The 16,761-nt window shown below is 38.2% G+C and overlaps 1 protein-coding gene across 4 annotated transcripts in view; it reads right to left on the bottom strand.

Annotated features, from left to right (window-relative positions):
• Chd7 (chromodomain helicase DNA binding protein 7) overlaps positions 1 to 16,761 on the bottom strand; it is a 216,881-nt gene that overhangs the window by 59,514 nt on the left and 140,606 nt on the right. For all 4 annotated transcript variants that reach the window (XM_069990780.1, XM_069990783.1, XM_069990781.1 and 1 more), the window contains exon 7: positions 9,475 to 9,530. In XM_069990780.1, the coding sequence (XP_069846881.1) occupies positions 9,475 to 9,530 (56 nt within the window). The remainder of the gene's footprint in view (positions 1 to 9,474; positions 9,531 to 16,761) is intronic.

Raw genomic sequence — 16,761 nt, 5'->3', positions numbered from 1 at the left:
TTCAAGTGACCACTGCTACCATTACACTGGATTGTACCACCTGATATTTTAATATCTGTTTATGCTATAACTCTTTCCCTGCCCCCTAAACCTCAAGTGTTTGCTTTCTCTTTCTGATGATGATATTAAAAAGAGATGAGACGATGCCATGCATGGTGCACATGCCAGCAAGTCCCAGCACATGAGAGGATGGCAAGCTCAAGGCCAGGCTTGGCTACACAGCAAGATTCTGTCTCAGAAAACTATGAACTAGATATGTAGTTCAGCGATACAACTCTGCCAAATATGTACAAAACTCTGTATTCAACCTCTAGAAGTAGCTCCTCAACCAAGGTAAGAAAAATAAAGGTGAGGGGAAGAGAAATAGAGAGGGGAAGAGAAAGGGAGGGAGGAGGAGGGGAGGGGAAGAGAGACTGGATAAACACTTAAATATATACTTCTTTCACAATCAAGGTACTACTACTTAGAAAATATACATCTACCACAAAATCTTTTTAAAATGATTAATATGGTTATAATGCTAAGTACCATGTAATTGATTTTATGATATGCCTCATACACAGTTTCAAAGGCAGGGTTGATTTAATCCCTCTATAATTAAGAAGAAAAAGATTTTAAGTATAAGTACTTATATAAATATGCATTGACATAATCCTATACACATGCACATATATTTACAAAGCAGACTAGATGAATATGCATCAAAATGTTAATGATCATTTCTAAGTAGTAAGATTTTAAGTACTTTATTTTCTATTTTCTACTTGTCTCAGTTTCCATTAAATAAGCAAATTAGAAACAAAATTAACAGAGTTAACATGGTCAAGTCTCCTGATTATTTGAGCACTGAAAGCATGTGTTTAGTTAATATTCTTGCCTTGGAAAAGACAAATGCAAAACACCATCACCTGCCCTGAGCACAAGCACTTGTCCAAGTGAGTCGGCCTCTGCTCTATCTACCTTCTGCAAACTGGGTTGAAATTTTCAGTTAGAAAAGTAGTTTTTTTTTTTTCCTGCTTTTCTTCTTCCTCATTTGTGGTATTGGGGTTTGAACCAAAGACCTCATGCATGCTAGACAAGCATTCTTCCACTTCAGAAAATTCTAGCTTTATACTTTCTCTACTTTCTACATCCCAATGATATCCCATTCTGAATGCTTAATAAAAAGAAGAAGGAAAAGGAAGAGATTCGAAGACTGGTTGCTATGTCTTAGTAAACAATTAAGGACCCAAAAGAAGAATTCTTCCTGACAGACTAGGCAGCACTAAAACTACAAGGAAGTTATGAAGAAGTAAACTATATGAACTATTAAATAATCTAAAGTAGGCCCTATAAATTATATAGCTTATGGTCACTTTGGAAAATGAAAGTTCATTTTTAAATACAGTTTTTCCTTAGAAACAAGTATATAATAAAATTTATTGAGCTGGGCGCCGGTGGCTCACGCCTGTAATCCTAGCTACTCAGGAGGCTGAGATTGAGGATCGCGGTTCAAAGCCAGCCTGGGCAGGAAAGTCTGTGAAACTCTTATCTCCAATAAACCACCAGAAAACCAGAAGTGGTGCTGTAGCTCAAGTGATAGAGCGCTACCCTTGAGCTGAAGAGCTGAGGGACAGTGCCCAGGCACTGAGTTCAAACCCTACAACCGACAAAAACAAAACAAAACAAAAAACCATTTATTATATAAATGTAATGTTGCTATATATAGTACAAACCAAGAAAAGAAAAAAACAAAATCATACTCCAGCATATTAGTAAAAATTCTAAATATTTTAAAATATTAAGAGATTAATACATGGGGCCAGAGGCCTGTGACTCAAGTGTTAGAACATTTGCGTGGTATGTGTAAGGCCCAGAATTCAATCTCTATTACCATTTGAAAGAAGAGGAGAGGAAAAGAGAGGAAAGGAGGGAAGGGGAAGGGAGTGAAAAGGGGAGAGGGGAGGGAGAGAGGAACTCTAGGAATTCAAAGTTGGTTCAACATTAGGAAATCTGCAATATATAATGAATTGATTGTTATTTCATTAATACAATTAAATTTATAGATGCTTTAGTCTTAATGCTAAGTCTTCACTATCTCCATTAATTGTTCAACAATGTATCTGAGGTATGATTAACCAATACATTAGATAAGTCAGAATAGTAAGAGATGCTTAACAAAAAATTCATAATGTATAAAATTTATATATAAAAGATTTTAAGCTCTCTCAAAAGATTATACAGAAGTTGAGCTAACTGGAAATACAGCTTTATTTTTGTAGAGCGTAACTCGATATCCTAAATAAATTTGGAAATTCAATACAATGTTAATAAAAAATACAAAGAATGTGGAATCACATAAAACATATCATATAAACACAAATGTGTGAAATACTACATGTGAAAACATGAAGGAGGGCTGGGAAGGTGGCTCAGTGGTAGCGTGCTTGCCTTGCATGCATGAGGCCCTGTGTTGGATAGATTCCTCAGCACCATATAAACAGAAAAAGCCAGAAGTGGTGTTGTGGCTCAAGTGGTAAAATACTAGCCTTGAGCTGAAGAGCTGAGGGACAGTGCCCAGGCCCAGAACCAACACAGACACACACAGACACACACAGACACACAGACACACACACAGACACACAGACACACACACAGACACACACACACACACACACAGACACACACACACACAGACACACAGACACACAGACACACACACACACACACACCCTGGGAGGGAGGGAGGGAGGGAGGGAGGGAGGGAGGGAGGGAGGGAGGGAGGGAAAGAAAACATGAAGGAGAAAATTACTAAAGGAAAATGATCTGTTAAACATTAAAATACAGTATACAGACTAAATATGGTCCTAGCTTATAAAAGGGTCAAATGAACAAAAAGTACAGATATTCATCTAAATATATACTATTTTAGTACATGACAACTAGATCTCAAATCACTGTGGAAAAGATACTTTTAAATTATGGTGTTAGAACAATGTCTTCATAACTACATTTTTAGTCAATGAAACATCATATATAAAGACTGCAGTACTACAATATTACAATGGAGCTGAATAATCTCTGACTAGTGAGATAGCTGTTGTAAGCCAACTGCAATACATTACTTATGTGTTTGTTGTAACATTGCTGGAAACATACTTATTGCACTGGCAATGACACAAAAGTATACCACATACATTTTGTAGAGTACATACTTCTTGGTAATGAAAATAACAACCATGTTACTTGGTTACACATTTAGGATGCTATCCCTCTTGTCATTATTTAAAGTATGTGTCTACTTATGAAAAGTTTGTATTAAGCTTGTTATGTAAGTTTATATTATGAACTTGTTATATGTTTATATTAAGCCATGGAGACAGGCTCAGATATCTCATCTTCATTGTTCTCTTGATTACACCAATGGAACCATGTTCAGTGATTGGCCTTGACCATCTCAGTTTATATAAGCACATGCTAGATAATCACACAATGAGGAAATTAAGTAATAATGTGTTTCTCAGAATGTAATCCTCGTTAAGTGATGCATGACTACATTTGGAGAAGAACAAAATCAGAGCCATGCTTTATACCATACACAAGAAAAAACACTAAACAGATCACGTACCTAAACAGAGAAAATGAAATCATGCAAGCACTACAAAAAAACAAAAAACAAAAACCTACAGGCCAACTGTTTCCTTAACTTTGATATAGGAAAGGACTTTCTAGTTATGGCTCAAAAGCCAGACCCAGGGTCAGGTATATAGTAGTGCATGCCTGAAATTATAGCTCCTTGGGAAGTGGACATAGGAGGATCAAGATGCCAAGACAGCTCAGACAAAATGTTAGCAAGCTCTTATCTCAAAAACAAGTGGGCTGTGGAGGCATACTCATGTGGTTCTAGCAACCTGGGAGGTAAAAGAAGATTGCGGCTCAAGCCTGGCCTAGGAAAAGCTCAGATTCTACCAGATAAAAACAAAAGGACAGGGGTGTGGTTCAAGTAGTACACCGCTTGCTTAGGAAGCAAAGTTCCTAGGATCAATCTCCACTGCTTGGGAAAGGGAGATACAGAAGGAAGAGGAACAAGATCCAATAAAACACTAATAAATCTAAACACATAAGAATTTTTTTTTTGTCGGTTCCACAACTCTGGGCCTGAGCACTGTCCCTCAGCTCTTCAGCTCAAGGCTAGTGCTCTACCAGTTGAGCTACAGCACCACGTCTGGTTTTCTGGTGGTTTATTGGAGATAAGAGTTTCACGGACTTTCCTGCCCGGACTGGCTTTGAACCACGATCCTCAGATCTCAGCCTCCTGAGTAGCTAGGATTACAGGCGTGAGCCACTGGCACCCAGCTTAAACCACTATGAAATTAAAAGACAGTTAACCAATGAAAAATAATTCCAGGATATAACTGGCATAAGGAGTTACATCCCCTATATGTAAAGAATTAGCAAAGACCAAAGGAAGCAAGACAGAAAAATAGGCAAGACATACTCAGACAAGTGATAAACTAAACAGGTTCACTGAGTGTTCTACATTGCTGATAGGAATACAAGCTAACACAATCCTCATAGAAACAGGTCTGGTAGCATCTTTCAAAATTACATGTATGTTTGCCTTTTGAGCTAACAATCACTCTGCTAGAAATCCTTCAAGTTATTTCTCCAGCAATTTGAAATTGTATAGTCTTACATGGGAATTCTTATCACAGCATTATTTATCTTTATAGAATACCAGACACCATTTACATACATATCAATTTGTTGTGCAGCCATGCAATAATAAGAGTACTATGCAATGAGAGGGCCACGGTGTAACAAAGGAGAACCCCTATGAACTGATGGGGTCATTTCCAGAAGAATTGTCAATTTTTTTTAAAGTTTGAAAAGTCTAAATGTATTGATAGCTTATAATCACACACACATACAACACATGTACATACACATGTACACATAGACATAGAAAAGGTAAACCTAGTATTAATGAGATAAATAGGAATAGGATAAACACTTCTCTGAGTAAGTTTTTGCATACCGTTCTGACTTCTGAATTATGTTAAATGTTCCAACAAACTTTAAAAAAAAAGAAAGATCAACAAGTAGACAGCTAACATAATATGCCAATAGAAAAAAGAAACTAATAACCAAACTTTATGTCTAAAATATAATGGAATTGGGCAGAGGTACAACCTAAGAACCAAAACAAATTCTGAAGAGAGTATTTAATCTATTATGTCCTCAAACTGCACACTGCTAAAACTCCAAATACAGCCTACTCTTTTTTTTTTTTTTTTTGGGGGGGGGGGGTTCAATCGTGAGCCTGAACTCTGGGCCTGGGCGCTGTCCCTCAGCATTTCAGCTCAAGGCTAGCGCTCTACCACTTGAGCCACAGCGCCACTTCTGGCTTTTTTCTTTATGCTTATGTGGTGCTGAGGAATCAAACCCAGGGCCTTAAGCATGCAAGGCAAGCGCTCTACCACTGAGCCACCTTCCCAACCTATACAGGCTACTTTTTAACAGAAGTATGAACTATTAAATAATTCTGAAATCATATGCTGCATTTTTTAAGGACTGGAAAGAAAACAAATATAAATAGTAAGAGCTAAGTTTCTCATGGTAAAAGAAGAAAATTATTAAACACAGTTTAAGAGAAAAGACAGAATGTATGTACCCTGTGGTGGTTCTGGATAGTGCTGGACTTTATCAATTTAAGGCACCATTTTTGTTATAGGTAGGTAGATATATCTATACATACACATGTAAACATATGGTGAGCAGCTAAGCACAAGTGTTCAGGTTATCTGTGAATGTATATACAGGTTGCATACTGTCCTAATAATGCGTAGAGAAACAATAACTCCGTAGTAGCAACGACCACACTCAAAGCCTAAATCTTGGTTTCTAAAATGTCCTCTCCAATAAAACACCAGCACTCCTTAGAAAACTAAATCATTCTATAGCTGCAATGGGGAAGTTACAGGATGAATCAGGAACATACTCTGTTGCCAGTACTCAAAGGAAGAGGGGGTCAAGACAGAAAAGCCAGCTTGAAAGAGTTCCCTCTGGCCAAAACTGGAAAGATGTGAGAAAGTAAACAATACTCCAACAGAAAATAATTACAATCTGTTCAATAAAATAAGAATCTTCAGGAAAAAATTATATTAAGTGAAGTAAGCCAGGCCCAAAGAAACATAGGTCCCATGGTTTCCCTTATTTGTAATATCTAGTATATGTATGAGTCAAGCGGAAAAGGTCAGATAATGTGATGTCAGGAAAATAAACCCTTAGATATGTATTTTAATGTTTTTTTCTTTCATGCATGTGTTTCTAACGCATTTATAAGATTATCTCTTTGTTGCTTTGTATGTCCCTCCCCCACAGTATAACCCCTGCTTTCACTATATTTGATGTCAGTATAACTTGTGGAGGAGATGGGGAAAAACCAGTTGTTTAAGGATACAGGTGGACCTGTTGCAACAATGAGAAGTACAAGTTGTCATGTCCAAAACGAGCTTTACGACGTCGGTGGGGGGGGGGGGGGGAAGAGGGGGGAAGGAGAAGGATTGGGATTGGGGGGAGGGGGGAGGCTGGGAAGGGATGTGAAGGGTAAACAAAGGAGGAGGCTTCAATGCTTGGTAAGAAATGTACTGATTATCTTGCCCATGTAATTGTAACCCCTCTGTACAGTATTTTCACAATAAAAATTAAAAAAAAAAAAAAAAAAAAAAAAGAATCTTCAAGCAGGGCAGCAGTAAGTCACACCTGTAATCCTAGCTACTCAGGAGGCAGAGACATGGGAATCATGATTGAAACCTTCCATGGCAAGAAAGTCCATTGAGACTCTTTTTTGGGGGGGGGGGTCGGGGGGGTCTGGTCGTGGGGCCTGAACTCTGGGCCTGGGCGCTGTCCCTCAGCTCTTCAACTCAAGGCTAGCACTCTACCACTTGAGCCACAGCTCCACTTCTGGCTTTTTTCTTTTTGCTTATGTGGTGCTGAGGAATTGAACCCAGGGGTCAGGCATGCAAGGCAAGCACTCTACCACTGAGCCACCTTCCCAGCCCTCCATTGAGACTCTTATTTCCAATTAACTACTAAAAAGTCAGAAGTGGAGTTATGGCTCAAGTAGTTGAGTGCTAGCTAACCTTCAGCAAGAAAGAGCTCAGGGACAACATGCAGGCCCTGAGTTCAAGGCCCACGACCTACACACACACACACACACACACACACACACACGCACGCACGCACACACACACGCGCACATGCGTGCACACATGCATAGACCAAAAAAGACCTGAAGTAGTAGACTTGAAGTAGAAGCAGGGAAAAAAGGTCTTTCTTAGAGTAGAAACTCAATTTATCGATCCAGGAGGAATGATGAAATTATTTAGAAATCATGATCATATTTAATAGTGTCAAAGTGTCATTCCAGAAGACACATACTAATTTTTAAAAACAAGATTTTTTCTACTGTTTTTGCAGATTTCCTATAAACTGTATTAAAATAAGCTAACAAAACTGTTTCACAGAAATTTTAATTTCTCTTGGCTCTCCATAATATTGGACAGGAAAGCCAGTTTTTAAAACTCCATTTGCTGCATCTCACGTGACTGACAGGAGAATGGGTACTTCCCAACCTAGCAGTGGTGCATGGTCAGGAAACTAGCCCATTTCTTCAGTTGTTAACAGGCTCCCATGAACTGAGACACTTCAAGACCCAGTGCCACACATTGATTTGGGAGACTTGCACTTGACCATTGATAGTTGAGCTTCCTCATTCATACTTTGATTTGGTACATCTACAAGTGAACTATCCCTATCTGGTTTACCTAGAATACCTTCTTATGTACCCTCACCTCTCTTTATGGATTCAGCCACAGAAAGTTATGACATATAATTTCCATATGTGTAAACTCATCAAGCTCAGAGGACAAAATGATGACATGGCTAATATTTACTGAGTGATTTTTATTGCCAGACTCTAGGTTTCACAGAATTCTCATGATAAAACTGACAAAGACATCTTTATCTTTTGACTTGGTGAAGAGTTTTGCTTTTAACTTCTACAGAAGTTCATCTGTTGACTAACAGAGAATGACAGAAAATCATGGCATCTCATGCCCACATTTCCTAGGACAAAGTAAATTTTCTTAAGCTACTTTTAAGGTAGTCCACAAAATGATCTCTTGAAAAACTAGAGTACTGCTGGGTGCTGATGGTGCACACCTGTAATCCTAGTTACCCAGGAGGCTGAGATCTGAGGATTGTGGTTTGAAGCCAGCCCAGGGAAGAAAAGTCCCTGTGAGACTCTTATCTCCAGTAATCCATTCAAAAACCAAAAGTGGCACTGTGGCTCAAGTAGTAGAGTGCTAGCCTTGAGCACAGAGGCTTGGGGATAGTACCCAGGCCCTGAGTTCAAGCCCACAACCAGAAAATAAATAAATAAAGCATTTGTTGATATGGTGCTCTGATTCTTTTGTTTAAAAACAGTAAAGCAAATGAAATGTTTATGATCTCAGTGCGTATCTTGTCCTTGTTCAGTCTTCTTCAGCAGGGTAACTACTAATTCTAATCTGCTGGTTCATCAGAATGTGTTTAGATCAGATGCACTGCCTACACCTGCAGCTCATATCGATGACAATAACCCACAGTGCTTTATCATTCAGATGTTTTTTTGGGGGGTGGTGGTAAGGAAAGATGAAGGATGGTACAAGTGGGGCATTACTTGAATTTGAACTCAGGGCACTATAATTGCTAGGCAGGCACTCTACCATTTGAGCCACACTCACAGGCCTGATGATGACGATTGCATTATTTTTCCCATAGAGTCTCTTGTTTTGCCTGGGGCTAGTCTTTAGGACTCCTATGTAGCTGGGGCTACAGATGTGAACCACCAGATACCTGGCTTGTTGAAGGAAGGATCTTGTAAATTTTTGCCCAGCCTGACCAGGAACTGTGACTTTTCAATCTCTGGTTCCCACATAGCTGGGATTACAGGTACAACCAATACACCAGACCCTCCAGTAAGATTTTTAAAGTTACACAATATAAATCTACTAAACAAATATCAGAAAAAAATCCACATAAAACCACAGCTCACTGCATCTTAAAGCCTGAGTGATGTCATGATTCTCTAGAGCCTTCGTCTGATGGAAGAGTTCTCATCTCAAGTGCCTGGCATTCCGCAAACAGATGAAGGGAGAAGAAACAGCCCTGGAGAGTAAAATTCATTCTCGGAGGATAGGAAATTTTTTATTTACTTCTGTATTATTACAGAAATTCTTATTCTGCCTAAGGAGAACTTCTTGATAACATAAGTCAATATTTATACCAATTACACATTCCCTCTCCCCGCAAAGTGCATAAAAGTTAACAAAAGTTAATAGGAAACAGCTTAAAATACTAAACTCTACCAAAGTTTTCTCATTTACATTTTAAAAAGTTCTTAGTACTATAAAAATACAGCTCCCCACCCCTGTAAAAAATTTTACTTACAAGTTTTTGTATTTCACATAAAATTCCTCAACTTCTACCTCCTCTCCAGATTCCTTCTGCAACAAAAGAAAAATTCAGGTACACACTTAAAACCATGTACTTCAATATTTCCAAAACAATTGTCTGCTCCCATAGGAAAAAGAAACATCCCAAGAAGAGCAGCACAGGGCCTCTGTGGAAAAAAGATGGTTAGGCTGTGAGCTGCAGGAGGCCTGTGGATAAAGACTGACGTGCTCAGGCCATGCATGTGTGTACTCGATGTGCTCCAGCTTCTGAGACATGAATCACTTTAACTCCTCCCTAACCACATGCAGCTTCATTCACAACAACCTGACCCCAAATCTGGCTTTCTGCCAAACCCACAGTGTTAAGTAGACGCCAAGTGTACCATTTTCTCAGGCAGCAGCCAATTAGCAACTGCTCTCCTGAATGCCATATGTATTATTTTTGGCTGCCTCATGGCAACTTTACATTGTGAGCTTTGTAATGTTTTAAAATATTTAAAAGACATTTATTTCTCCATATAGTTAATAACTCTAAACAAGAAATCATATAAAACTAAATCATGTTCTTATGCTGTAATTTCAGTGGATCACTATTCATAGTTTTAGTTTTACTCAATGGCACAATTAAAATCTCTCAGACAAGATGTCTCACATACATAGCAGCCAAATAAAATTAACACTTCAAATGCTACATTTAGGTAAGGTTAAAGTTACAATGCATATCAGCCAAATGAATCGTTCAGTGGTAAGACTATCCTTAACATCTCCTTTGTACCTTCTCTACTACATGTGGAAGATAACATTTATGTGATATTTTAGACATCTCTTTCTCTTTTGGTTATAGGCTATTAAGCAAGTCATACTATATAATTTTTTTTCTGAAAAACATGAAATCAATATAAACGCCCCTTACAGATGTTTCAAGACTGCTTTTACACTCATACAAGAGCCCCCAAGTCTGTCATGGGGCCATACATGAGTGCTACATTGCTTCATACATAGATGCTTCAAAGAAAATTAAGGCAAGCAGGAGCATGGCAAAGAGCAAATAAAAAAACCAAAGACTTCAAACTGGCACAGATGTTTCAAAAGTACTCTGATTTCCCTCAATCTATAATCTTCAAGCTATTACAAAAGAAGGCCAACAGACACTTATCCTCTATTGTCACTGCTTTTAATTTTGGTACCCTAAGTCTTGTATATACATCTATCTGATTTGGAGACGGGATGAGGAATCACAAAATGGTGAGACAAAGGACAAAGGGTGAGCCAATGCAACAGCATACCCACAAGACATTGTGTTGCAATGAACTTTGCAACTTGGGGAAGGAGGGAAAGTGGGATAAAATGAGGAAGGAGTAACAGTTTGTCAAGAAATGTATTCATTACCTTACTTATGTAACTGTAACCCCTCTGTACATCACCTTTATAATAACATAAAATTTTAAAAAATAGGAACAGTACAAAAAAAGTATTTCTATCATTAAACCTAAATTTTAAACACATTTTTTACACCTATTTGCAGATCACCAATAAGAAGTTTGGACAGTCAGGAACAGATCAATACATGGTCTGACCTGCTTGTGTCCTAATGGACATAAAGAAAGGTCCAAAGTACATAGAAGCTTTGTGGGGGAGGGGGGGAAGGGGTCATGGGGCTTGCACTCTGGGCCTGAGCACTGTCATCTGAGCTCTTCAGTTCAAAGTGAGCTCTACCACTTGAGCCACAGTGCCACTTCTGGTTTTCTGGTGGTTAATTGGAGCCCAGGCTAGCTTTGAACAGCAATCCTCAGATCTCAGCCTCCTGAGTAGCTAGGATTACAGGAGTGAGCCACCGGTGACTGGTTCATAGAAGCTTTTTAACGGTACCAGTTCAGGAGCTTGAACTCAAGGGCTGGGCACTGTCCCTGAGCCTTTCTTTGCTCAAGTCTACCTCTTGAGCCATGACTTCACTTTCACCATTTTGCTGGTTAATTGGAGGAAGCAGGCTCATAGAATTTCTTGTCTGGGTTAGCCCTGAACTGCAATCCTCAAGTTTCACCCTCCTAAATAGCGAGAATTACAGGCATGAACCACGTATGCCTGGCTACAGAAGCTTTTAAAGTTACTGTATGCAGAACACAACCCATGTTAAAAGACTTAATTATCCAAAATGAAACAAACAAACAACAGCTTCATTCCTCCAATAGCCAACTATATAACCTGGAATTCATTTATAAAAGTTACAATCAATTCAAATGACAATCCATACGAGGGTCACCCTACATTTCCCCATTCTATTCCCATTTTAAAATGTTTTCTTTATACAAAGGCAAAGACAAGGTAATAGACAACCACACAAAACTGCAAGATTAGATCTTTAGTGCTTCTCATAGCTAACAGAACATTCAAACTGAAAATGAATCTGAAGTATCTGAACTTTTACTCTTCTAATAGAAGCTATGTTTTTCCATTCTGAGTTTTTCAAAATGACGCACCTTTTAGATGGTGTTAAGACAACAATTATTTCTATGCTCTACTACTTCTTCTGATTTCCTTCTTTGTTATCCTTTCTTCCATATTGTCCTTTTTCATTTAGTTCTAAATATCCTCACTGTTCCAGAATTCTTTTATTTATTTTTTAATCATTATTGTAAAAGTGATGAACAGGGGGGTTATATTTACATAAGTAATGAATACATTTCTTTTTAAACATTGATATCCCATTCCTCATTTTCTCCGTTTACCCATCCCTACTCCTCTCTTCCCCAGTTGTATAGTTCATTTCCAACATAGTATTAAATGAGTATCACTGTTACATTAGATCATCTTTTATCCTGTTGTTTCTGTGATTTCCTTTCCCTTCCAAAGACCAGGTAATCATATACAAGACAAATGCTAAAGAAAACTAAAACAGAAAAAAAATAGAAATAGCTGCATACAGGATGTAGTAAGAACCTCTAGTTTCTAATTTTTGGAGTTCATGTTGATACACTTCATTATATATGGTCCTATGCACTTAGCTATTGGGCTATTGTGATCTCCTGTTAGGAATATCATAGACATATTCTAGTTATTACAAATAAGGGAAACTATGAAACCTACTTTTGGGGGGCCTGGCTTACTTTGCTTAATATAAATATTTCCAGGTCTTTCCATTTCCTTACAAATAGAGCAATGCCATTCTTCTGACAGAAGTATAGAACTCCATAGTGTATATATTCTACATTTTCTTCATCCATGCATCTACTGAGAGACATCTGGGTTGGTTCCATATCTTAGCTATGGTAAATAATGCTGCAATGAACATGGTTGTGTTGGTAACTTTAGTGTGGCCTTGTCTGTGATCATTTGGGTAAATGCCCAGGAGTGGGATTGCTGGGTCATAGGGGAGCTTTATGTTTAGTCTTTTGAGGAACCTCCATACTGTTTTCCAGAGTGGTGGAACAAGTTTACACTCCCATCAACAGTGTAGTAGTGTTCCCTTTTGGTTACATCCCTGCCAGCATCTGTTGTTATTAGAGTTCTTGATAATGGCCATTTTAACTGAGATAAGGTGGAATCTCAATGTTGTTTTGATTTGCATTTCTTTTATAGCCAGAGATGTTGAGCATTTCTTCATGTATCTATTAGCTATCTTATTTTCTCTTCAGACAAGTCTCCCTTTAAATCTTTAGCCCACTTATTAATGGTATGGTTTTTTTCTTTGGGGATTTGTTTGGGGAGATTTCATATTTTGAGCTCTAAGTATATTTTAAATATAAGGCCTTTGTCTGTTGTATGGCTAGTTAAGATCTTCTCCTGTGGGCTTTCTATTTATCTTGCTAGCTATGTCCTTTGCCATGCAAAAGCTCTGTAGTTTCATGCAATCCCATTTATCCGACCATTCTTTGATTTGTTGTGTTTCTGGGTCTTTATTAAGAAAGTTTTGACCATGGAGTCCAGTGGCACAATCGGTTAGCGCGCAGTACTTATAAGAAAGTTTTGACCTGTGCCAAGGAGGCCTAGCGTTTCCCCTATTTCTTCCTGTAATATTTTCAGGGTTTCTGCTTTTACCTTGAAGTCTTTCATCCGTCTGGAATTGATTTTGGTACAGGGTGATATATAAGGATTTAATTTTTGTTTTCTACATGTGTTTAGCCAATTCTTCAACATGTGTTGAAGAGTTCGTCTTTCATCCTGTTTTTTTTTTGTCGGTCGTGGGGCTTGAACTCTGGGCCTGGGCGCTGTCCCTCAGCTCTTCAGCTCAAGGCGAGTGCTCTACCACTTAAGCTACAGCGCCACTTCCGGTTTTCTGGTGGTTTATTGGAGATAGGAGTCTCACGGTCTCTCCTGCCCGGGCTGGCTTTGAAACGCGATCCTCAGATCTCAGCCTCCTGAGTAGCTAGGATTACAGGCGTGAGCCTCCAGCACCCGGCTTTCATCCTGTTTTATTTTAGCTCCTTTACCACAGATTAGGTGGCCATAAGTCTGTGGGTTCAACTTCCAGGTCTTCAGTTCTAGTCCAATGATCCTCAGACCTTTTCTTGTGCCAGTACCATGCTGTTTTTATTACTAGGGCTTTGTAGTAGAGTTTGAAGTCTGGTATTGATACTCTTCCAGCACTGTTCTTCCTGCTAAGGACTGTCCCAGAATTCTCCCAACAGCTGAGATAGCTTTCATCCTATCTCAACTCTGTTCCCAGAAAACTCTGATTCATAACTCTCTGTCCCTAACTCTTATTATACCCATGTTTGTCATGATCAGCTCTCCTCAGGGAACCTGCTGTGGAAATGCCTAAAGAAAGGGTCTAGAACTGTCTAGAAGAACAGACTATGTTTTAAAACCTCACTCAGAAGTGGTGCAAAATTGTCTCCTGTATTTTTTGAATATAATACTATATTTGGTTAACTAACTATGATATAAGATAATCATCTTTTTTTGCTGTAGAACTACAGAGCTGTTTTTAACCTTTTTCTCTCATTGTGCTGTCTGCTTTTGCTTTATTGATAGTAAAATAATGAAAATAATTGTTGAGACTTTATGAACCCTCTGAAGAATCAAGTATTCACTAAATGGCATAGACATTCAGATAAATTTTCAACACCCCACAGTGCCTAATTTTCAGAAAGCATTTTACAATATATATACCCAATGATAATAGTTAAAACACTAAGTTACATACATCCACAAATTCATATCTTGGACAGTTGCCATTAAATCTGAGAGTTCTCTGAGTAGTTTCATTTGTTTTTTCACTAGACTCCAAAACTAGGAGAAGATTTCTTTTCACTAGACTCCAAAACTAGACTAGGGATATCTTTATAATTCATATGAAATGTAAACTTCCAAACATTTGAAGTCAGATTTGTCCCACTACTCATGTGCACCAGAACTCTTGATCAGGCAATAAATTGACTGGCCCATTCACATGACTAATGACAATCCTATACTTTGAAATGGTTCCTTTCCTAAGTATTCCATTACTAACTTCAATAGTCTCATGGACATACAAAGCTAAATCACATTGGAAAAAAAGAAAAGAAAATGATTGTTAAGTAATACACAAAAGAATGAAAAACACCTCAATCACAATTTATTTGGGGAGAAAATAAGTGTGATGTGATAATAAATAGAATAAGAAGTTTTGCCTAAGCTTGTACTTTTTTTAAATTGCTGTATTCAATTGAGGAGAATTGAGACACATAATCTTTGGGTTTAAAATAAATTCTTAAAAGAGAAAATGAAGAATCTTAAAAAATACACTTAGAAGTTGTCGGTAAACAATTTCTAACCTGATCCAAAAAGGATTTGAATTGCTCTCTAAAGATAGATGGCTCAGCTAGGCTCTGTGGCTCATACCTGTAATCCTAGCTATTCAAGAGAGTGAGATGTGAAGATCAAGGTTCAAAGGCAGGAAAGTTTGTGAGACTCTTAGCTCCAATTAGTTACTGAAAAAGCAGGAAGTGGAGCTAAGGCTCCAATGATAGAGTGCAGCCTTGAACAAAAGGAAACCAGGGGAGTGCCCAGGCCCAGAATTCAAGCACCAGGCCTGGCAAAAAAAAAAAAGATGGCTCATAGCAGCAAGGGCTAAGACTAAACTAAATCTAGAAAAGAAAAGAAGTAACTTTTATGTGATCCAAATATCAATTCTCACATATATATTTGTGCCTTAAAATTCAAATATATATTCCAACTATGGTCCTTCTACTGGGTCCCATGAACACTAACTTGGATTTAGAACAATACATCAATATCTGAACCATCCCCACTAAACTAGAAGTGGTGAATTAGTAGGGCTCTGCTAGGAGGTTTTGTTGTTGCTGCTGTTGTGCAGGGCTTAAACTCTGGGCCTGGATGTGATCCTTGAGCTTTTGTGCTCAAAACTAGCACTCTACCTACCATTTGAGCCACACCTCCACTTCTGATTGTTTTGATACTTAATTGGAGATAATAGTCTCACAGACTTTCTTTTCCAAAATGGCTTCAAACTTTCAAAGTGTTACCCTCAGATCTCAGCCTCCTGAGTAGCTAGGATTGCAGGCATGAGCCACAAGTCATCAGGCTCAGAGGAGTTTGAAACAATGTCACCACTTAGGTACAGCACAAATGTCCATTGATTTGAAAACCACTGAAGTCCAACTGTGTGTTAGTACCTACTGGATAGGCTCAGAGAACTTATAGCCTGTTTCTGCTGTCCTGCCAGGGAGTGGGGAGAAACACCTTCTCCACAGCTAGTTCTTAAATTATTCATGGTAAAATGAAACAGACCAGCAGGCATAGCTAGAATCCACAGGAAAAAGAAATCTCAAATTTCCCTTTGTTTCTGTTTTCAATACTTTCCACTAGTGTTTTTAAAGCTGATTTAAAAAAAATGTTTCGGGAATATTAGCAGTTGACTAAGTACCAATTCATGTTTAGTATCTTCTAATGGACTTTTATTGCCCTTTAAGAAATACTAGTAATACACAACAATTCTATGAGCAATACTCCTCTTCTTCTAAGCCATACCACAAGGCACATAACCCTTTCCAGAGAAAAGGTTCCACTATGTCTCAGTATTCTCAAATTCATAAAATCAATCAATATTCCACCTTCATATATAGAGTGATTTTTAATGTCTTAAGATAAATCAGATCATCAGTAAATGGTAATAATACTCATTCCTGAAACACTGGCACCTGTCTAGGAAGGAGGTAAAAAGGGGTAGAAAGCCTTAGAGTAGGCAAAACAGAAAGAAAAACCAATGTCCTACATAATGTGTAGTCTGAGTAGCTCTGAATAACAGAATTAATTATAATATGCAACCCCCAAACCTGCTGAG

The sequence above is a fragment of the Dipodomys merriami genome, unplaced genomic scaffold (genome assembly GCF_024711535.1).
Source record: "Dipodomys merriami isolate MVZ:Mamm:240054 unplaced genomic scaffold, mDipMer1.0.p SCAF_4, whole genome shotgun sequence".
Classification (NCBI taxonomy): Eukaryota; Metazoa; Chordata; class Mammalia; order Rodentia; family Heteromyidae; genus Dipodomys; species Dipodomys merriami.
Note: the sequence above shows the minus strand (reverse complement) of the source record. Positions and strands in the feature narration are given on the sequence as shown.